The 22753-nt window shown below is 50.0% G+C and overlaps 1 protein-coding gene across 8 annotated transcripts in view; it reads left to right on the forward strand.

Annotated features, from left to right (window-relative positions):
• Positions 1 to 22259, forward strand: part of SMURF1 (SMAD specific E3 ubiquitin protein ligase 1) — a 77877-nt gene extending 55618 nt beyond the window's left edge. For 3 of the 8 annotated variants that reach the window (XM_036423415.2, XM_036423413.2, XM_045576949.1), the window contains 14 exons: positions 312 to 387; positions 1854 to 2095; positions 2710 to 2794; positions 3360 to 3437; positions 4327 to 4473; positions 5552 to 5750; positions 8586 to 8689; positions 12155 to 12269; positions 13417 to 13595; positions 13967 to 14104; positions 15130 to 15250; positions 16093 to 16294; positions 17590 to 17674; positions 19325 to 22259. In XM_036423415.2, coding sequence (XP_036279308.1) covers positions 312 to 387; positions 1854 to 2095; positions 2710 to 2794; positions 3360 to 3437; positions 4327 to 4473; positions 5552 to 5750; positions 8586 to 8689; positions 12155 to 12269; positions 13417 to 13595; positions 13967 to 14104; positions 15130 to 15250; positions 16093 to 16294; positions 17590 to 17674; positions 19325 to 19424 — 1871 coding nt within the window. In that variant the 3' untranslated portion in view covers positions 19425 to 22259. The remainder of the gene's footprint in view (positions 1 to 311; positions 388 to 1853; positions 2096 to 2709; positions 2795 to 3359; positions 3438 to 4326; positions 4474 to 5551; positions 5751 to 8585; positions 8690 to 12154; positions 12270 to 13416; positions 13596 to 13966; positions 14105 to 15129; positions 15251 to 16092; positions 16295 to 17589; positions 17675 to 19324) is intronic. The other 5 variants (XM_036423414.2, XM_036423418.2, XM_036423417.2 and 2 more) reach the window with 5 other exon arrangements.
• Positions 22260 to 22753: the final 494 nt, after the last annotated feature.

Genomic DNA, 22753 nt, shown 5'->3' on the forward strand with positions numbered 1-22753 from the left:
AAAGGATAAGGTAACTTAGAGGAAGTGAATATTGTGTTCTGTTCTGTTTATGGAGAGCACTAAAAACACACTACCTCTTTCTGCTCCACGTTTTAAGGAATGTTCCAGGCGGTGTATGGTGGTATGCAGCTACTGGAATAAAATACTTTATGCTTGAAAGCATAAGAATATATGTGTCTCTGTATATGCACATGCCTCGCTTTTAGAAAATAATATTGTGCATAAATTATGCATCTGAAATGGCTCATTGTATTACAATTGTATAAAAACCACTGGGTTTTAATGCATGATGTTCTTTTCTGTTTTTTTAGTCAGTTTACAGACGCGAGACAGAATAGGCACTGGAGGGTCTGTGGTAGACTGCAGAGGACTCTTAGAAAATGAAGGGTACGTATCACCATGGCAATGCCTGCTGAGTTCCCCGCTGCCTTAGGCTCTCGCTCTGTGTGAAAGTGTCCTTCACACCTTTCATTGTGCTGAATGCTTAAGACACTGGAAAGGACTTTGGGATAAAATTGGCATCCAGTCCCCTTATTTGTAAAGTAAGCTGTAAGCTGTAACGACTAGTGGGGTTGTGCCCAAAAGACTCAGGATCCAATTTAAAGAGGTTCCTACTGGCCAAAGATGGAACATCTTGAGCTTCAGTAAGAATTATAACTAATGGATTGAAACACATCAAATATGTTAATAATGAACATTATGTGTTCATAATGACACAGGAAGAGAGAAAAGAACCCTAAAATACTTTTTTTTTAAATACCCTGAAAATTCTCATTGGTTACTATCACAATTTTGCAATTGCCAGTGAATTAATGAAGCTGGTTGATAATTATTAATAATTGTTAGCGACATCGCATAAAAGAGGTAATCTGGCATTGACATACCTCTTGGGAATCGAGGGGACTCCCAAGGGAATGCAACCGGCACCGTCTGGAAGGGGGTGCTCAGTAGAGGGTAGAAGACACAGCCTAGTTCTTCACAAATACATGCTGGGAAAATAAATCACAAGAAAGGAAGAGAGCCCATAAATTCGTAATAAAAGACTTAAACGCATTCCTACTAAATGCAATGTGGGGACCTCGCTTGGATCCTGAAGGAGACAATTGACTGGAAAAGGTGAACACTGTCTATACTTGAAATTTTTAAAAATTAATGTACATTTTTTTAGTCATGAAAATGGAAAAAATCTATCTTCTAGAGGTATGTGCTGAAATATTCACGGGTGAACTAGGAAGTTATTGGGATTGGCTTCAGGCTAATCCCCTGGCGAGGAGGGACGGGAAGGGCAGCCACAGGCTGTCGTTGCTGTGGCAGGAGGAGGAGTCCGGGAGGGTCGTCTCCAAGTTGTGAATATATTTAAAAATTTTCAATGTAAAATGGTGTTTTTTAAGCACTTGCTTATAAGAGAAAATGGCCTATCAAGGTAAATTGTCTTCAAACTTGCTCAGAGGTGGAGATCTATGTTAAAGAGTACTTAGAGTATTTTATGTGACAAGGAGTTTTATGGTAGAGGAAAATAAGAAGTGAAACGGAATGTTTGGACTTGACTTTAAATCAAGAAAAATCAAATTTCATTTCATGTCCAAGGTTGGTTTTTCCAATCACTAGCTTTACCCGAGGATGAAACCCACAAGTGGCTTGGATGGCACTCTACCTATAGCTCTCTTTAGCTACTTATTTCTACAAGTCTTTCTGTTCAACTAGGACAGGATGAATTTTATGAAACTGAGCACTTGGGACACTGTATATTACTCAAGTAAAGCAAAATAAATGGATATGAGAGCACTGCGTCGAGTTTTCAGGGTCTTTCCTCGGCCGTGTGCCCATGCGGGCTGTGCTCTGCCCTCTTTCAGAACCATGTATGAAGACTCCGGGCCTGGAAGGCCACTCAGCTGCTTCATGGAGGAGCCCGCCCCTTACACAGACAGTACTGGTGCTGCTGCTGGTGGGGGGAACTGCAGGTTTGGGGAATCCCCGAGTCAAGATCAAAGGCTTCAGGCACAGCGGCTCCGAAATCCCGAGATCCGAGGGTCCCTCCAGACGCCTCAGAACCGCCCGCATGGCCACCAGTCCCCAGAACTGCCCGAAGGCTACGGTGAGAGAACTCACCCGCTGTTATGTGCATTATCTACAAGGTTTCAGAGAGCTTTAATTTTTTAAACCCTTTTGCCTAACTTGTACATGCCGCAGCTGCTGATGTTGGCAGAGCTGTGCTGTGGGATGGTTGTGTCGGTGTAAAGGCGGGTAACCAGAAAAAGATGGGGATAAATCTTGCTCATCACGAGTTTATCAGCACTATATAACAGTCTCCCAGTTCAGCAATTGTGTGAAAATTTTCAGGCCAAAGAATAGCCAAGAAAATCAGGATGGTGGTGGGTAGATGAGATATTTGTAGTGCTCTGTGATTTGAATATGGAAAGGACAGTATGGGCTAAGATTGGAGAGAAGGGTTCGTTTGACAGCTGAGAACCTAATGCAGGAGGAATGTGATATCGATGTGGCACATCATTACCAAAAGTAAGAACAAATGGGGGCAACAGAGGTCAGGTAAGGTCAGTCCTGGGGTGGTGGATACACAACGGGGGCTGGTCCAGGGCTGACTAAGGAATCAATGTGGAAAAGAAGCTTAGACTCTGTGCTTAGAGGCCTGGTTGAAAAAACTCTTTGGAATTGAATTTAACTAATTGTGCCCCCCGGTTTCTTGCACAGAACAAAGAACAACAGTGCAGGGGCAAGTTTACTTTTTGCACACACAGACTGGAGTGAGCACGTGGCACGACCCCCGAATCCCAAGGTAGGTTTCTAAGACGTGCACCAAAGGCAGATTTCCCGCAGGGGCCGGGGCCCCTGACTGGATGAGAGTCCCTTAGGTTGAAGATGTGAACTTGGAAGAATGGCAGCTCAAACAGATGTCTGCCGGGGTCCTGGGCTCCAGCTCTGGGTCCGAGTCCCAGTGCCACCTGGGAAAACAGCAGCTGCTGGAACCGAGGCTCCTTAGAAAGCAATCCTAGACCTTGAAATCAGATCACATAACCAAAAAAGGCCGCACCCTGGGTTAAATCAAATACGATCTGGCTCGGAAAGCCAATAAGCCCTTCAAGATGTATTCTCATTTTAACTAAGAATATTAATGGATGAAATCATAGGACATCTGGGACTTGGCTTCAAATAATCAGAGTGGGGCAGTGACATAGGGGTATATCTGAAATAGGTTGACAATGACTGGGTAATGTTGAAGTTGGCTATTATGGTTTCTCTACTTTTTTATATGCTTAAAATTTTCCATAATAAAGCATTAAAAGGAAACATAAAGACTATTACCCTTTCTCTCTTCTACTTTACTGTCCCTGTTGCCTCAGTCCCTTGGGGACCATTCCTGGGGGAGATGAAGCTTTACTATACGAATTCCTTCTGCAAGGCCAAACATCTGAGCCCAGGTCAGAGAGACCCCCCTCACCCCTAACAGAGTTATGTTGCTTTGCTTTGCTTTGCTCCCCCCCCCTTTTTTTTTAGAATAGCATTACTACCGAATAACATTTTTAGTAATGCTTATTTCCTTTTTATTCATAATTTGTTTCATCTGAGAACAAGCTTCTTGTCTTTGATTTTCCAAGTCTGTGTTAAATTTCTGATTCAGTGCCTGTAATTAGAGTGGAAATAATACCTGCAAATGGATGAAGTGTCTCGTCAGTACCCACTATAAGAAATGTCAGGCTTTTGTGCTAATTAGAAAAGCATCTTGGTCAGTAGTGCTGTGTTCGCATCTGACTGTGGATTGTGTTGAAATAATTAAGAGGTTGGATTAGAAACAGTTACTTAATAAAGCCAACTAAAAAATGAGAATGCCTCTCCTGGTGCAGCTGTTTAAAATTTCGAGATTTCAAATGCATGTTCATTCATCCTATCAGCTTTACAAAACTTGTGTTGTCTGGGGGCTTTTCGATGAAGCAGCGTTTCTGGCCTTGAGCATTTCATTCACTGTAACTTGTGAGTTCAGATAGTTTTCCGGCAGCATTCAGATCCTTCCTACCGTTTGGCCCTCTGTGGTGTAAGAAGTGATGTTCCCTGGGTAGACCATGTTCCCTCTCATGGTTATAGGCTCTGGAAGTTTCATTGTTATCTGTTGGATTTGCTGCCACTCGCAGCAGAGAGGCCTGGATTCGGTGGGAGTTTGGTGTAAGTAGCACTATGACTGTCCCTCTTAGCAGAACTGGGACATGGCCACACTGATCAGAAAGGGACTCCTGTGGCTCCTCTTGCTGAAGTGTTAGCTTCATGCCTCCATACTCAGATGGACAAACCTCTCTGTGTCTTCCGTTTTGATAGAGACCTTAACAGTGTGAATTGTGATGAACTTGGACCACTGCCACCAGGCTGGGAAGTCAGAAGTACAGTTTCTGGGAGAATATATTTTGTAGATCATAATAACCGAACAACCCAGTTTACAGACCCACGGTTACACCACATCATGAAGTAAGTACAACTTTTACACAATCCTTGTTGACTGCTTACGTTTACCGTTTCATGTTTTCTAATGTTTTTTTTTAATTTATCCTACTGCATTGTTAGTGGAGAAGACACATAAGCCAATATAAGTATTTGGTGGATAGTTGCATGTGTTAAACTCTCAGGTTAGCTATGAGCGCACTGAAGCCGCATCTTGTTGCTGTTGCCACCCTTTTCCTGCCTGCAGCCAAGGCTAAGTTCATGGAGGCGGCAATGTCAGGCAGGTGCTTTAGCGAAGCTTCACACGCAGTGCCATGCTGAAAGGCATGGCTCTTAAGTGAGAAGCGGTAAAATGCCCACTCATCACAGTGTGGAAGGATGGCCACAGTCACTGTGCCACTTGCTGGAGCCTTTTCCTGTGCCTGTCATTTCCGGATAACTAGGGGTTGGGAATTATCTGGCTCCCACTCTGTGCTCCAGGTTTGGCGTGTTCTCACAGCGTGAGCGCCCACGAGGCTCTTCTCACTGACAACTGACATTAGTAGCAAAACTTGAACAAGAGAAATGTCATTTTGTCCCTCTGCTGGTCCTAGTCCTTTTATGTTACTGGAATCTTGCTTTTAATGAGTGAGCTTAATAATCTGTTGTTCTGAAAATGAGGATGGGCTGCCATTAGACTGACATGAGTTGTTTGCTCTTATGCACATTGCCCCTCTCCTCTAGAATCCGTTTTTCCATGTTTCACGTCAACCCCATTTAATTCTAACCGCCAAGGTGCATCTACCTAACAGTGCACCGGTCAGTCTCAGACACATACAAGATGATAAATGATAGCAATGGCTGTTTTTATTTCTAGCAATGAAAATGTATGAGCTCAGCTGATGCTTGGAAGTGGGGTAGCTCCTTTATTGTATCCTAGGCCTATATTTGGGCTAATGGTGGCCACCAGCAATTGTTACATAGCCACGTCATCAGAGACGAAAATGTCTACTTGAAGTTCTATGTAACGAACTCTCTTCTCGGTCCCTTTGGTGTAGGGGGCATTGCTTGCAGCTCCCTTGGCCGCTGCTTTTGGAGTGATTTTGATGCTTCTGTTCTTCTCAAGTCACCAGTGCCAACTAAAGGAGCCCAGCCAGCCGCTGCCGCTGCCCAGTGAGGGCTCGGTGGAAGACGAGGAGCTTCCCGCCCAGAGATACGAGAGAGATTTAGTTCAGAAACTGAAGGTCCTCAGACACGAGCTTTCGCTTCAGCAACCCCAAGCCGGTCATTGCCGCATCGAAGTATCCAGAGAAGAAATATTTGAGGTATGGCATTTAGTGCGGCTGGCAGGCAGGCAGGCAGGCACAGACTCTGCATTCATATTAATAGACAAATGAGGTGATTCAGCCTGAGGAGCCGCCCCCTGAGCACCTTTATCTGCGAGGCGGTGCTCTGAGGGGACTGCTCCGTGAGCGGTTTCTGCATTTCCGTGGGCTCTTCTTTCTGTTTGTCATGTCAGGTATTGAGTTTACTGCTCTGTGAAATGCAGAGTTGTGTCCATGTAGAGAGGGGACTGTATTTACTCCTGTGGTAACAGTTTAAACACACCGATGGTTTCTGAGGTGGAAACCTAGAGATAAATGCAGAGGTGGAATAAAGCCCTTTGCCTACATTGTGCAGATTATATATTCCTGCAATCTTCTGTGTCCTCAGAACCAGTCATTCCTTCTGGCCTCGCAGGAAATGTGATGTAATAGCACAGCCTCCTCAGAGGAGCTCAGTGGCCAAGCAGCCGCTTATCTTCTGGAAACAGGGTGATCAGGTGGTTCCTGGGAAGGTCTCCACCCCTGCGGGATCAGGGTCCCTAACCAGGCGGGACCCTCTTGTGGACAGAGTCCTTTCTCAAGGAACGTGACCATAAGTTGGCATCTCAGCTGTGTTTGGTCCATGGCCTGCCTGCCTTGGTGGAATGCTTGGCAGACATGAGCCAGTGAGAGTGGGTAAGAGCTGGACACAGGTTCTTCGGGGCTGCAGCCCGAGGGCCCAGCACCTCCACAGCGAAGGGCACAGGATGCACCAGGGCCATGTGTGGTCCTCCTGCGCAGCCAGCGCTGGGCGAATGGGGCCGCCCAAGTGCTCAGCTTTGCCCGCTGAGCAGCCTTAAGTGCTTCCAGGGTTAGAGGAGCGGAACTGCTGTCATTTTGATGCCCGATCATTTCCACTCAACCTCCTCTTTCCCTCTTGAGATGGCAGAGTTTGCATTACATTAAAGTTAAAGCATGAAATGGTTTTTAAGTGCCTTATCACTTGAAAATATCTACAAACACTTAGCTGGTTCTACTCAAATGCTGAATCTGAGGGAATATTGGGCTGACCACGTTTTCTGTTTTGGCTATGCTTCCAAAATAAAAACAGGCTCAGAATTCTTTCAATATTCAGACTTTCTAGTGATGTCTTCATTTTGGTTAAAATATGAAGCCTGGCCGGTGGCTCAGTTGTTTGAGCATCATCCCAGGCACCAAAAGGTTGCCAGCTCGATTCCTGATCAGCGCACATGACTGGGTTTCGGGTGTGATCCCCAGTCAGGAGGCATACAGAAGGCAACCGTTCTCTCTCTCCCTCTCTCTAAGATATCCTTGGGTGAGGATGTAAAACACACACACATACATATAAAGTGCTTATAGGACACATTGAAGTTAACTTGTGTAGGGAAGATCAGCTCTACAGAGGACATTTGTTCTGTCGATAGTGATTGTGCTGAAAATAAGTGATTCCGTTAGGTACAGTGTTACCTAGTACACATTTATTTTGTTGTGGTTTCTGAACTAGAAACAGTGGGAGAAAAGTTGATGATACAGGGTGGAGCAAAAGTAGGTTTACAGTTATGAGTATGCAAAACACAGTTTATTATTGTATAATTATTTATTAATTGTATTATTTCCATGCAAACACTATAAACCTACTTTTGCCCACCCTGTAAAAACATATAATACTAAATAGGAACCAGATAGAACTCGGATTTGAACAGATGCTATTTTGAATCAGTCTCCATCTATATATATAAAAGCCTAAGTGTTCGTCCTACCATCCAACCAGTAGCTATGACATGCACTGACCACCAGGAGGCAGACGCTCAGCGCAGGAGCTGCCATGATGCACACTGGCCATTTAGAAAGACATGGTACTGCAGACCTGGTGCCAACAAACCAACACTTGGCTTCCCCCAAGTGGGACACAAGCCCTACCACCACCCCAGAGCAACAGCCCTCCAAATCACAGCCGATGCTACCAAGAACCCATGGTGCAAAATGTGGCCAACAGCCCAGCCCAGCCCAGAAACAGTCACTGTAGTTGCCAGGTAATGACATCACATAGCAACACCGGTTTCCTATCCCTAGCAGCTAGCCTTCTTGGAGTTTTTTCAGCCAAGAAACACAACTTGCTTTATAGCCAGGTGCAAACATTTTACACTTTGACCAAATGTTTGTGAAGCGTTTTCACATGTCTCATCTCATTTGATCCTCACAGAAGTCCTGGAGTAGGTAAATAGGAGACTCATTAGAATCCTATTTTCTTTTCATTAGCTGGAAAATGGGAGATTGAGGAAGTTTAGAAACTTGACCTGACTAAAAAGAAGTAAGAAATGGTAGAACTTGAAAATGACTTCAGGTTTTCTCACTTTGCAGAATATAGTAAAAACTGCTGTAGTTTAATATTTTACCCTTTGTTCTCCCTGTGTGATCTACAATAATAATCTGATTTGTTTTGATATTTACTGCTCTGTTGCTGACAATTACCTGAGAGAGAAGTTGGGGTGCTTCACTGGGCTGGAAAAAGTTTAGCTACATCAGTAAGCAGGTCTAAGTAAGCAAGTTTATTCTATGTATATAAAAGGCTAAGTTGACTTGTGCATGCACAATACATATAAAGCTCTCACTGGCGCCAATTGCATGTGTATGTTTCAGTCTGTCATTGCTGATCATGAATTTGGTTGACACTTCTCTTATAGAGAAAGGGGGAATCGTGATATTAAAATATTTCTTCTAATTAATTTCCCTTCAGTGTGCACGAATACGTGCACCAGGACACTAGTTATCAATAACCTTTCATTTTTTTATTTAAGAAAAGTTCTTCTCTCTAAAACTAATTTTTCTATATAGGAGTCTTATCGCCAGATAATGAAGATGCGACCAAAAGACTTGAAAAAGCGACTAATGGTGAAATTTCGTGGGGAAGAAGGTTTGGATTATGGTGGCGTGGCGAGGTGAGAGGCTAATTTATTCACCCTTTCTGCTGCATGCTTTTCAGCATACCTATAATAAAATACAGTCCTGCATTCCAGAGTAATAAACTCCATACCTGAAATGCCAAACAGAAAGAAGAGCCCACTGAAATGCAGAAACCGCTCACAGCAGTCTCCTCAGAGCACCACCTCACAAAGGCTCTCAGGGGCGGCTCCTCAGGCTGAATCACCTTTTCCTTTACCACACCTCCGCCCTCAGTTCCGAGTCTGTCTGAGGTAGGGGTGTAGGAAAGCCTGCATTTTCTCACCTGAGCTCACATGGGCTGCCTCTCTACAGGTGATACTTCTCAAGATTGCCCCAAGTTTCTTCCTCGATGTAGAAACCATCTTTCTTTTGGCCAGTGTAACGTCTCTTGGCTTTGTAGCACTAATTCCATCTCCGGACTAGAGGCTTAGGCTTCCACTCTCCTTCCCAGATGAGAATCTTCCTTCTCAGTCCTTCATACTTGTCCTAACAATGCAGGTCTGACTGCCTCCACTTTCTTGCCTGTGCTATTTTCCTTATAGTCTCAAGAGTTCAGTATCTCAGACTGTTTCAGTTCACCATTATTTCTTTGCATGGCTGGTATTCTGTATTCCTAGGCACACATGTGAATAGCTTGGTTTGGTTGGTAGTTCTCTTCTGCCTTTTCCAGTTATCAAGTCTCCCGCATGGAGCTAGCTTTGTGTGGCTCCCTTGAGTAACATGGTGCTTGAGGGGAGGTGGGTGTGAACTCTTGCTCTGCCACCTCCAGTTTGATCTCACATTGCAGTTTCACCCCTTGGATTCTTCTCAGGTCCAGATGGGATCATGCCCATCTAGACATGAAGGAGCGATTGGAACTATTGTAGGCACAGGAAGGCAGTGGTTGTTAGACCCGTGGCAACTTCGGTACTTGAGTTCTGACTAGGAAACAATTCAGAGCCAAGACCCAAACTATAAGAGAGCATTTATTTATAAAATCACAGAGGTAGTGGAAGTAATTAATAGAAGAAATGGGCTTAGGAAACAAGTTATAGAGGCAAAGAAAGAGCCCTTGGAGCTTGTAAGTGAGGAAGGCAATGGTAAGAAGCCCTGGGTGGGGGAGGGAAAGGCGAGAGCATGCTGGATCCTCTGTCCTAAGGGTTTTATCGGTGGGGTGGAGAGTTTAGGGAAGCTCCCAGGGGCTATTAATAGGCTGACTACTCAGCAGCTTTCCAGGTGTGTCCATTGAGGTCTCTGCTGACTGATTGGCCAGCACCAGGGAAGGGAGTCAATGCAGCTGGTCCTGAGGTTAGCAGAGGTGTTGCTGGTCTGGTAGTGCTGCTTTTCTGGGCCTGGAGCTGAGGCCTACAGGTTATCTAAGGGAGAAAGGTCAGGGGGTCCAAACCAGCCATATGCTAGAGCAGTGGTCGGCAAACTCATTAGTCAACAGAGCCAAATATCAACAGTTCACTGATTGAAATTTCTTTTGAGAGCCAAATTTTTTAAACTTAAACCTCTTCTAATGCCACTTCTTCAGAATAGACTCACCCAGGCCGTGGTATTTTGTGGAAGAGCCACACTCAAGGGGCCAAAGAGCCGCATGAGGCTCAAGAACTCAGTTTACCAACCACTGTGCCAGGGGAGGAAAGGTCATCCTGGGGACGAGGTCCCACCCTATGACTGTCCTTTGCTAGGCACCAGCGTTTTTCACGTGGTGACCTTCTGTACCTGACCCGTTGTCCTTGTTCTGCTTATATCTAACTGCCTACCACAAAACCGTGTATGTGTGTGTGTGTGTGTGTGTGTGTGTGTGTGTGTGCTCATCATCTACTCACTGAGAATCAGTCTATACTCATCTTCCCAGTGTTTGGTTCTGAACCGTTGCTGTTGTCCCTCTTCTTCCTGTATTGCTTTTCCCTCCCACTTCCAGAACATTCCTAGTATGCCTCTTTCCCTTGGCCCTGGCTTGGTCAGAATGTTTGCTTGTATTTTAATCACTTCCTGTCTAGACGGTTGCAGGTCCCTGGTTTTTATGAAAAAGATTCTTCTCAAACCCAAACTCCCAAACTTGGGGATGAATCAGTGTTGGGAAGTTTTGCCTTTCTAGTCAAGAGACTTTACAAGATTTGGAGTCTCATCCTCCTGGCAGTTGCTTTCTGTTCTTTGGAGTTTGATATATTATTAGCTTTGTTTTGGCTTGGCTGTTTTTATGGATTCTCACCATTCCCTTAGATTATTTGCATTTGCGCTTATTCTTTCCTAGTCTTTCTCAATTGTCTGTCTTTTCTATTTGAAAGAGTAAAGACTTCCAGAATAAAAGTTGGGGCTGCTGTCTTAGTGAGATGTATCTATTTGAAAGGAGTTTGAACAAAAAGAATAAAAGGCCGTGTGTGTGTGTGTGTGTGTGTGTGTGTGTGTGTGTGTAGAACTGCCACAGGTGTTCGTATAAGGTTCCCCATATCTGGGCTTCTCACTGCCCAGAAGTAGTAAATCATACAACTTCTATTCAGAGTGCTCTTTAAATTTTGATTTGTTTTTCATAGCAAAATAACTCAAACATCAAGGGTTTCAGAGAATAATTCATTCTTATAAACCCCATCCAGATTTTTAGTTTTTAAGATTATAAACATGATGTTTATGCAAAAAAATTCACCAGAAACTTATGGAAGAGGAAAGTCAGTCTTAAACAATCCCTGCCTCTCTAAGTTGTGACATATTTTATTCTTATGTAAATGTTATTACCTCTTACAATTGATCAGAAATTTAAAAACTAGAAAGCACAAGAAATGAAATGCCCCAGAATGCTAGTTCTCAGGTCAACCACTGTCCCCGGTTGGTATAAGCCCTTCCTGCCTTCCTGTGCCCCGCATATACATCTGTGCTTTGTGTGTGCGTGTGTGTATGTACACACACTCTTTCAATACAAATAGGATCATACTCCTCTTTACTGCTCTTCTGTCAGTTATTACTGCACCATTAACGCCATCACTGGAGGCTCTGATCTTGCAGAGCAGCAGAGAAACCCCAGCTCAGGGCCAGGAACATTGGCCAGTGAGCAGCTTAAAGACCGGACGTGGAAGGTGGTAGCCATTCTTTTCATGTAGTCCCACTTCAGGGTCCTCGATTTAATTCTAGCTCAGAGTTTCTGTTGCTATGGGAGATGCTGGGATTCGGATGTGGCATTTTGGGGGCCACAATTTAGGCCGGCACACGTCCTTCATGAGACCTTCTCTACAGAGTGTGTCAACCACAGTTCTTTCAGAGTAGTTGGCATTTGGGCCAGAAAAGCCATTTCTGAGACTATCAGAACAAGTGTTTACGTCTGTGGGCTTGTTTTCCCAAATTTACAGATCACATTCTCACAGCCAGGTAGGGGACCAGTTTTGGCCTCTAGGGGTTCCGTCCTTTGTTATGACCTAAAACTAGGAGTGTTAGCACATATAACATGTTTTAGTGTCTGTTGTTATTGCTTTTATCCCTAGGGAGTGGCTTTATTTATTGTGCCACGAAATGCTGAATCCATATTATGGGCTTTTCCAATACTCTACGGACAACATTTACATGTTGCAAATCAACCCAGATTCCTCCATCAACCCTGTAAGTATTAATGAGTGAATAAGCAAGAAATTAAGTTGGAGAATTTTTAAAATGGATTTTCATTTCCATCTCAATTTTGGATTTATACACTGTAGTCTTACTCAAGTTCTATGGTAATAAAAGGTAGAGTGAGAACTGGATTAAGATGGGTGATTTCAGTCCTGTGCCTCTGTGGCTGCGCCCACTTGCGGTGCTGTTTTCAAGGACAAGAGGGACCAAGTTGCTCATATACTCAGCACTCTGTTGCCATGGGAGGGCGCATTTGTTGGCAGTGTCATTCTGAGAAGTGAGTTACGAAGTCTGCCCTCCTTCCAAAGTTGGAACATTCCCATAAGTGGCCTTTTTGGCACCGGTGCTGACACCTTAGTTCTTGTTTTAGAGAAGAGTGGCTGCCTCAAGGCTGGACTCCCTGTGGGGCTGCATCCTGCCTCGGCGCCCCACGTGCACAGCCCGCGCAGTCCGGGGCCCGCGCCCCTCTGCAGGCATCGGCGTGACCACCTTTCACCAACGTGGAAACTGAGTTTGACTAATTATCTGAGTATGATTCCAACCTGAATGTAGAAATGTGAGCTTTCCTTTTTAGTTAAAAACCAGACAGCTCTGGTTGTAAAATGGTTCTTTCACTGGGGTATTCATACCTCTTTTCCTCTGTGTTCTTTCTGTTTTTCTTATTTTTTGTGTGACTGGGGAGACATGGCAGAGGAAGAGGGGGAGTTGTCCTTTGCTCTTTGTTTCTCTTTGGCTCAATGGGAAGAAGTGTAGCTGTGACCTGTCCAGCGCTCAGAGCCTGCTCACAGAAGGACCCATGTTCGCTTTGAATCTCTGCTGTTGCCGTGCTGGAATTCTTAATATTTTCTAATAAGGGGCTCTGCATTTTCATTTTGCACTGGGTCCCACAGATCATGCAGCAATTCTGAGGAAATGTGTTGAACAAAGAGCAAATAAAATGTTCCAGTGATCTATACAAAAGACGTGCGCTCGGTTTTCACTAACCAAGCAGCCGTCTTCATTTGGCACGAGCACAGTCTGGGAGTCCCTGACCCGGTGTTGCTGCCTGTGGGACAGTTCTCCAAGAAGCTAGAGCAATCACAGGATAATCACCTGGACTCTTTTTAAGTGGATTTATGTTCTCTGGTGCCCCCTACAGGACCACTTGTCTTATTTCCATTTTGTTGGTCGAATCATGGGTCTGGCTGTGTTCCATGGACACTACATAAACGGGGGTTTCACAGTCCCCTTCTATAAGCAGCTACTGGGGAAACCCATCCAGCTCTCTGATTTGGAATCGGTGGATCCAGAACTACATAAGAGCTTAGTGTGGATTCTGTAAGTATTGATTCACTGTTCAGTTCATTGAACATTCATATATAGCCACTTGTCTTAGTGTACGCCCAATACATTTGTGTATGTGAGAGAGTGTGAGTGAGTGTGTGAGTGAGTGTGTGTGTGTGTGTATTTTGGGGATGAGTGTGAAATTTGAGAAGAGAAATAAACTACTGTTTTATGACCAGAAATATAAAAGTAGCCCAGCTAGTGTGGTTCATTCAGAGAGTGGAGGACGCCTCTGGAGCTGGAGCTGCCCCCTGGAGCGCGCCCTGGCCTGGCAGCAGTGATGCGCCCCCTCCCAGCGGCTCCCTGGACGCTCCATGCGCAGCTGCGGGGGGTGAAGTCTGACGGACACCTCTCCGTCCTGACAGAGAGAACGACATCACCCCGGTGCTGGACCACACTTTCTGTGTGGAGCACAACGCCTTCGGGAGGATCCTCCAGCACGAGCTGAAGCCCAACGGCAGGAACGTGCCCGTCACTGAGGAGAACAAGAAGGAATACGTCCGGTAACGTGCTGGGCCCGGCGCGCGGTGGGGGCGCCAGGTGCCCGGCCGCCCGGGGCGTGGCTGGGGCGTGGCTGGGGCGTGGCTGGGGCGTGGCTGGCTGTGGAGGCTCCTTTGCTGCGTGAGGTTTGCTGTCCCGCTGGCGGTGATCAGAATCACGGCACAGAAGAGACTTCCCAACGTGGGGTTCAGCAGTAGGCGCTCTTCCTGGGGAGTCCTGGTGACGGGAGATGATGACCCCAGGACCCCAGAGCGGAAGAGTGAGGCCACCACCCACGCCTGCGTGTGGAGGCGCCCAGGAGGGAGGAGGAAGCCCGGCCGTCCCTGAGATCAGTCTCCTCCATTGCAGTCTGTTCTCCCACCTCTTCGGGCAAATGAACGACTAGGCAGCTTAGAAACAGGGGCATTTCGCTCTGGCCAGTATTCTCGGGGGTTAGACGTCAGCCCATGCACCGAAGGGTCACAGGTTCAATTCCCAGTCAGGGACACGTACCTGGGATGCAGGTTTGATCCCTGGCCCTGCTCAGGGTGCATGTGGGAGGCAGCCAGTTGATGTCTCTCTCTCACACCAATGCTTCTCTCTCTCTTAGATAGATAGATATGATATAGATATCCCTTTCACCCCCTTCCTCTAAAAATCAAGGGAAAAAATGTCCTCAGGTGAGGACTGACAAAAAAATAGAAACATGGGCATCTCTGTGCTCCAGCTGTCAGACTGGTATTTAGTTCCAACCCCGGGACCACCTGGTGGCGCCTGCTGGGCGCATCCTGCACTTTATTTCCGAGTGCACTTCAAATTGTGCCCTGGCCCGGGCCAGGGTGAACCTGCTGCTGTTCCCAGCAGTGACGCAGCGCGTGCCAGGCCGTGCGTGGCTTATGTGAACCTGTAACGTAGGTCAGGCTTCCATCTGGGCTGTCAGGACGGCCAGGTGGCAAGGTGTGAGACAGCAGATGTCAGAACCTGCTCCTGGGGAAAGTCTTTTCATGATCCATTGGGATTGCTGCCAACCTGTGCCTTTTTCTTCCAGGCTGTACGTAAATTGGAGGTTTATGAGAGGAATCGAAGCCCAGTTCTTGGCTCTCCAGAAGGGGTTTAACGAGCTCATTCCTCAGCACTTACTGAAGCCCTTCGACCAGAAGGAACTGGAGGTGCGGCTCCCCTCGCCGGGCCGGGCCGGGCTGACGGCAGGGGCCCGGGGAGCAGAGGGCTGGCCCGAAGGGCCGGGAGGGTGCTTGAGCCGGTTGGGAGGCCAGGTGCTTACACAGTGACAGTGAGTCGGACCCGGGGGCCTGTTCGTGGTGCTCTGTGGCTTGTCAGGTCCGTAGCAGGCAGAGTCCCCGCCTCCTGAGCAGTGAGGCCCTCAGAGCCAGGAAGCTGTCTCGTTGCTGCCAGCTTCTCCCGCTCGTCAGGGTTTGCTATTGCTAGACTCGGACCACGGCTTACTGTCTCCTGCTCGTGCTTCATGTACCTGAGCACAGCAAGGCCTTCATCTCTTACCGTCTGTTTGGTGCCACTGGCTCCAGGCTTTAAAGTGATTCTCGCCTCTGCCCAGTGGGTGCAGGGAGCAGCCTCCCGGCGAGCAGCTGCGGAGAGGACCTTACCAGCAGGTGGCAGAACCGCACACCCTCCTTCCGCCCCTCAGGCCTCAGCTGCCCATGTCACTGCCTGATGGTCACTGGGACGTGGCCCGTCCTGCACCCAGCTCCAGGCAGTCTTGCCAGTGGTTCTTGCTCCTCCCGTGCTCCCCGGGCAGCACAGAACTGCACCCCACAGCGGGGAGAACGCCCATCAGGAGCCGCCAGGTGGTCCCGGGGCTGGGAGACCAGCCGGACAGGGCAGGGGCGTCCCGTTGGTCCATTTCTGTTCTTGTCTAAACGTGTGTCTGGTTTATTTGGACATGGCTGCTTCTTTGCACTGGGAACCAACCTTAACGCCTTTCCTGTGCTGGGACCGTGGAGTCATTTAGAAATGACCACCTCTGGCCTTCCAGCTGATCATCGGTGGCCTGGACAAGATAGACCTGAGCGACTGGAAGTCCAACACGCGGCTGAAGCACTGCGCGGCCGACAGCAACATCGTCCGGTGGTTCTGGCAGGCGGTGGAGACCTTTGACGAGGAGAGGAGGGCCCGGCTCCTGCAGTTCGTGACGGGGTCCACCCGCGTCCCCCTCCAAGGCTTCAAGGCTCTGCAAGGTGACTGACGTGGAGGCGGGGCTGGTGGCAGCATGTGGACAGGCACTGGAGTGGGGAGGGCTTGGCTCCTGAGATGCCTGCTGGGAAGCTGTGTGGCCTGCGGGCTCTCGTAGCCAGTGGTCAGCCGGCCCAGGGGCTCACCCGGCTGAGGGACACTCTCTCTCCCCCAGAGGCGGGCTCTGGGTTGCTGTCCTTCCCCACGCTGAAAGAAAATACCATAAAGAGCAGGAGAGGCCGTCAGCAAAACACAGCCCAGCTCTCACCTGTCCGGCCCCGCGAGCCGGCACTCCGCGGGTGGGCGGGCCTGTGGCCCAGTCTGTGGGCAGCAGCACTCGCTCAGGACGGCGCGGGAGCCGATGCCCCCTCCCCTACAGGACTGACTGGCAGGGAGGGCACAAAGCATGGTTTGGGGGAAAGAGCGGTTTGAAGTACAGGACGGATTCATTAGGGACAGGAGCGAGGGCCCGGCCTGCACACCAGCAGACCGAGCCATGTGGTCGTTAGCTCCCGGCCCCGGGCCCGGCCCCCGGTCCTTGAGCTGCACACGTGCACTGTCTGGGCAGCTCCAGGCCGGGAGCTGCCTGCTCTCGTCCGTCCGGTTCACCCCATCAGAGTGGCCGCGGAGGGAGGGAGGAGCGGCTGTGGACGGCGGGTCTGTGCCTCGGGGAAGGTTTCGGGGCTCGCAGTCAGCACAAGCACTGGGGAAGGTCCTCACAGGCTGTCCCTGGGATTTGTATGATTGTAGATTTTTGTCACTCAATAATCCCGATAGCCAGAAGGATTAAAGAAAAGAATATAATAAAGTTTAGAAAATTGACCTTTGCATATTAATAGTGACAGCAGATATATTCCATTTATAAGACATTCTCTGCACTTCCCCTGTTTTAAGGGTTTCTGAGTGAGAGCAGTTACTTCCAGTCCCAGGGCTTAGGTCCCCGGCCGTGTCTGTTCCTTCTCCACCTCCCTCTGCCCTCTGCCGGGAGCTGTCCTGGCTGTGTCCTGCTCTCACACTGCTGCCTCTGCAGTGGTCACTCCCCGCTCCCCCACCACTCACAACCAGGGGCCTGCTTGCTGAACTTCCTGTGGAAAGGGAATCCCTGTGATTGGGGATGTTGTCCTTCAATGCCGCCTGGGGCTTTGGGGCTCTCCCAGGCTGTGCTCCGTACCTGGCGTTAGTCACCGGGTGGCCGGGCAGGTGCCCGGGGCCCTGACCAGGGAGGACAGCCGCCTGGGCGGACACGGCGGAGGGTCCAGCTCAGCCTCCGAAGCGCAGTAACTAGAATGTTGTCTGTAAGGTTCTACAGGCGCCGCAGGGCCCCGGCTCTTCACCATCCACCTCATCGACGCCAACACAGACAACCTGCCGAAGGCCCACACCTGGTAAGGACAGCTCCTCGGCCCGCCGCTCTCCTGTGCCTCACAGCACTCGCTTTGGGTCGAGTCCCAGGTATCCAGCACTCAGCAGCAGCCACCTGCGAGGGCCATCGGAAGGCTCTCTGTGAGGCCAGTTCTGTCGGGAGAGGTGATGTTGGCTGTGACTCCGACGGGCTCCCGTCTGCCCTTCTGGGTCTCGCGACGTGTGTGTGTGTGTGTGTGTGTGTGCGCGCACTTGCGTGTGCACACGTGTGCCTTCAGCAGGGTGCGTGCAGCCTTTAAGTGGGGCTCACTAGTTCTCCCTTAGCTGACCTTCTTGGGCCCCACATCCCGCTCAGAGCTCTGTCCCTGTGACGCACCTGCCTACTGAAAACTCACCTCAACACGAACCTCACTTGTGAGGGTTCTTCCCTTTGTGGTTTAAAATCAAAGGAGCAGCCATGCGGGGTCAGGAGAACCAGTCCCACATGTGGCTGCCTCGTTCGTGCCGGCAGGATCGGGCCCGGGAGCCCAGGACGCGTGTTCAGGTGCTGGTGACCCTGTGCCTTCGGGCGGGTTCCGTGTGCACTGGGCTCCCACGTGTGCAAAGCGGCTGTGAGAGCTGCGCCTGCCAGGCTGAGGGCGCTGCGCCCGGGCAGGGGCAGGACGGCGGTGCACGCTCCTCCGCGGGGCCCTCCCTTTGACAGCGTGGTGCTTGGAGTGACCCGGGAATGAGAATCTCTGATGCTGAGGCTCCCAAAGAAAGGCCCGACACCACTCACACCCCCTTACAAAAGCCACTCTCAGTTCTTGGCCCTTCGTGACTCAATAGGCCACTGTGTCCTCTGGTCACAGTTTGCATTTTTTATTTGTTGAGATTATAGCTACTTTGGAGGCGTCTTTTTTTCTTTCTTTCTTTTCACAAACATTGGAAATGGATTTCCCCGTAGAAATACTGAGTTAGAAATGTAAGACTCATTTGAGCCGTCAGAGATTTGACATTAATAGTTTTGCAGGGGATTTTCCAGACGGCCCATCGGGGGCTGTGTGGTTGCCGAGGAGAAGACGTGCATAGGTCGTTAGTGGCGATCGGTGTGACTGCGGCCACGGCGCTGGTCCAGGCCCCGCGGCATTCCTCCCCGACACACAGCAGACAGGGCCAGTTGAGAGCTTGTCCTGCTGTCCCCAGGAAATACTTAGTTTTACTTTGGTTTTAAAGATCTTCAGATTTATTTTGCCGTGTATGTGTGTGTGTAATATATATTTTATTTATTTCAGAGAGGAAGGGAGAGGGAGTGAGAAAACACCAGCAATGAGAGAATCATTGGCCGGCTGCCTCCCGCACGCCCCCTGCTGGGAGTGAGCCTGCAGCCCAGCATGTGCCCTGGTGGGGAACTGAGCCATGACTTCCTGTGTCATAGATTCTCCCTCAACCACTGAGCCACCCAGCCAGGCTGCTGTGTGTTGATTTTTAAATATTTGCATTAAGATGAAGAGTACAAAGGAGAAGTGTCCACTCACCACTGCCCCCGCCCCTCAGAACCAGGGAACAGGGCCTCCCCCCTCCCCCCGCCACGGAGCCGCACAGCCGCTGGCGGCGGGGGCTCTGTCCTGCCCCTGCAGCAGGACCAGCCAGACTCTGCCAGCAGTGACTCTCGCCCTTTTGTCCTGTTCCAGCTTTAACCGGATCGACATTCCACCTTATGAGTCTTACGAAAAGCTCTACGAGAAGCTGCTGGTAGCGGTGGAAGAGACCTGTGGGTTCGCTGTGGAGTGAAGAGCAGCCAAAGGCCACAGATTCTAGCTCACGGCCACCAGGCCAAAGCCTCCGCTCGGCGCCGCCTGGAGCGGCCGAGGCGCTGGTTCCAGAGGCCCCGGGAGGGCCCGCGCTGTTGGAGCGAGGGCAGGGGACTTTGGCTCATGGCTCTCACCCCCTCTCCTCCTTACGACAGTACTCCCACCCTCCATCGCCATCCAATAAAACGCAGCCAGCTTTAGATCTGGCTTCGCTCACACAGGATGCTCTGCTCCGGTTGTAACATCCGGCCGTAGGCTCACTGCCCTGTGGTCTTTGCAGGAGGCTCTACCGAGTCATGAACTGAGCTCAGCCTTCTGAGCGTTTGGAACTGGTAGCTACGCTGGCGATTCTGTCAGGACAGTCCTGAGGCCGCTTTCCAAAGTCCAAATTTCACTTCCTGGCAGCCTGCTCTGGGTCGAAGATTAACCTCCCCCTGAAAACTTACTGCAAATACACGCTCACCGGATCTGCCACGGCAGGAGCTTCCGTCCTAAGCGTGCAGGGCAGCGTTAGCTGGGGGCCAGGGCTTTTCTTTCCAGCACGTCCTGGTTGAAATTTTTGTTCTGCGTAGAGAAAAGTGATCTTTCCTTTTAAGAGTCCTTTTCGCCACATTATCTACCCAGTTTGAAATACTTTCCCAGCGGAAATACCCCAGGACAGAGCTCCCGCACCACAGGGCTCAGCGGGCCACTCGGACACTAACACACTATTCTGCGGAAAGTGCTAACAGCTACGCTAATAAAACAAAATTCTGTTCTGATAGCTGCTGGTTTGGTGCAAACTAGCTTAAAAGGGAGAGAGGGAACAGGTAACCTCAATGACCGAACTCCACCCCAAGTTACTATTTTACAGAAAGAGGTGTGGGTGGCCCTGACGGCAGAGGGAGGTGAGGTGGTGCCGCTGACAAGTGCTACTTGGTTTGCGCGCCCTGATGTCTTCATGTGACGAGCAAGGCCAGAGCACGCCGAGACCCTCCTGCTGGCCCCGCTCCAGTTGGCACAGACGGGCAGCGTGTGACAGCAGCTGGGCTCCAGAGAGCTCAGATCGCGGGGAACAGCAGCAGCCACAGGTTTTTCCGTCCGGCGTTTTGTTTTGTTTAGGGGCAAGTACAGGGTCATTCATTAGCGAGACGTTTCACTGTTGAGACTTGGCTGCTGAGGCTTCTGACTCAGCCGTTGGTCAGGTGGGTTGGAAGGAGCGTTTGCCAGCTGTCCCGCCGTCTGGTGTCACTGACGCTGGACCGCGGCGGGTGGAGGCACACCAGCTTCTCATCTCACTGGGTCCCGGGCTTGCCTGGAAGCAGCCTGTCATTTGGCATGGGGGTGCTCAGCGCTCGCCCTGCACAGAGGTTCATCCAGTCTGTGGGCACGACTGCCAGCTGTGGACTCTGAGAGCTGAGCCCTGGGCTACTTCCTGGGGCTCGGAGAGAAGGGATGTCACGTGTGACTTGGCGTAGAAGGAAAACGTCGTCCAGCCACTGAGCCCCGGCCGAACTGTGGCTTTGTCTCCAGGAGTCCCGCCGGGTCCCAGTGGGGCCTGTCCGGTGCCTCATTTCCCCCGATGCTGAGGGCCTCCTAGGCGCTCAGTGACCCCGTCCGGCCTCGTCATCTTCCGGGAGGAGGAGGGAGCGGGAGGGACAGACCTCCCACCAGGTAGGTCCTCCCCCGGAACCTGCCCGGTGGGAGAGGAGAGGACAGCCGAGCCCGCAGTGCTTGGGCAGGAAGTGAGGGTGCAGAGGTGGGAAGGACTTGGCAGCAGGAAGGTTGCATTTGACCATGTGTGACCGCCTTCCTGCCGTCGGGAGGAGCCGGGAACACCCTCCACATCGGCCCCTGCCGGCCCGCCTGTTCCCGCCGGTCAGGTGTCTCCCCAGCGAGATCCAAAGGTCACGTCTGGTCCTCCGGGAGCTGCCTGGGACACGAGTCACCGCCCATAAGGCCTGGGTCTCTGCTTTTGCACTTAACTTGCCCGTGGGCCCCTCATCAGCCGAGTGTTACGAGGAGCCTGAAAAGCAGACCTTCCCAGCGCTCCAGTTTACTCTTGCCAACAGGCCTGCCTGTGCGCAGCATTGCACTCCTAGAACCTTAAACACTGACGATGGTTTGGGCCTTCCGAACCACCCCAAAGAGCAGCGTAGCGAGCAATGGTAAAAGCTCCGGACTGCACTGGTCTCAGGAGCCCCTGCACACGCCCGCTCTCCCCTGTCCTCTCGGGAACCCCGAGGCCACCCGTCCCGCACCTCTGCCCATGCTCCGCCCTCACCAGCCGTCAGCAGCCCCCCCTCAGGGATGTAGCAGACCACCCTCTGCCAGCGCTTTAGGCGGGAAGCGAAGGGCTGCTGTGGGGAGCACCCGCCTGCCGAGGGGCTGTGGCCCCTGGGTCCACGTTCAGGGCGATGGTCCCCGGAGCTGAGCTGCCGGGAGGGGCCTGTGCCAAGAACAGGCCGCCCCACCCTGCAGCCGGGTGCCCCCCACGGCAGCCTTCCCGAAACATAGTATGAATTTTTAAAATTCGTTTATTTTTGTTTCTCAACCACTTTATAATGTATTTAATTTATTTTGTAATGTCTTGTTTTTAAGTATTGCTGCTATCCTTGTTATTCTTCCCACTGTTTTTATTGCTGATTTATTTTGTGAAAGTTGTACACTAATGTTCTGTTTTATGTCAAAATCAAAAGTATTTAAAGAAATACTAGTTCTATTTAATGTGGTTACGGAACCAGCTGGAAACAAGAGACAAACAGCGACTGTACAGCAGGCTGGACCAGGAGGGGAGGTCATTTTGTTACATATGCAATAAACTCACGACTTTACACGACGGGCATCTGTTGTTTTGCTGTGGAAACGAGGTCCTGGTCTCCAAGCAGGCGGTCAGCGGACAGAGTCCGGGAGGGCCTGCGAAGGGCGCTGGGCCGCGCTGAGGGCTCCGGCGGGCGCGGCCAAGCGTCCGGGCTGTTGACTTCTCTCTCACAGCTGGTCATGCTGGTTGGTTTGGGTTTTTATTTTTATTTTTAATATATTTTATCACAGTAAACTATGCATCACATAATATTTATCAATTTAACCATAAGTTCATGAATATATGGCCCAGTGACATTACTCACATGTCACAGGATCGTGTAACGGTCACACACCTTCCCTTTCCTCTTTATTGAATTCACTGGGGTGGCACTGGTTACTTATACAGGTTAAGGTGCACAATTCTACAACACGTCCCCTGCGCCGTGCATTGTGTGTGCACCGCCGAGTCAAGTCTCCATCACCATTTGTCCCCACATGCCCTCCTCCTCCTCCTCTCCCTCCCCCAGC

This window comes from Pipistrellus kuhlii, unplaced genomic scaffold (assembly GCF_014108245.1).
Source record: "Pipistrellus kuhlii isolate mPipKuh1 unplaced genomic scaffold, mPipKuh1.p scaffold_m20_p_8, whole genome shotgun sequence".
Taxonomy (NCBI): Eukaryota; Metazoa; Chordata; class Mammalia; order Chiroptera; family Vespertilionidae; genus Pipistrellus; species Pipistrellus kuhlii.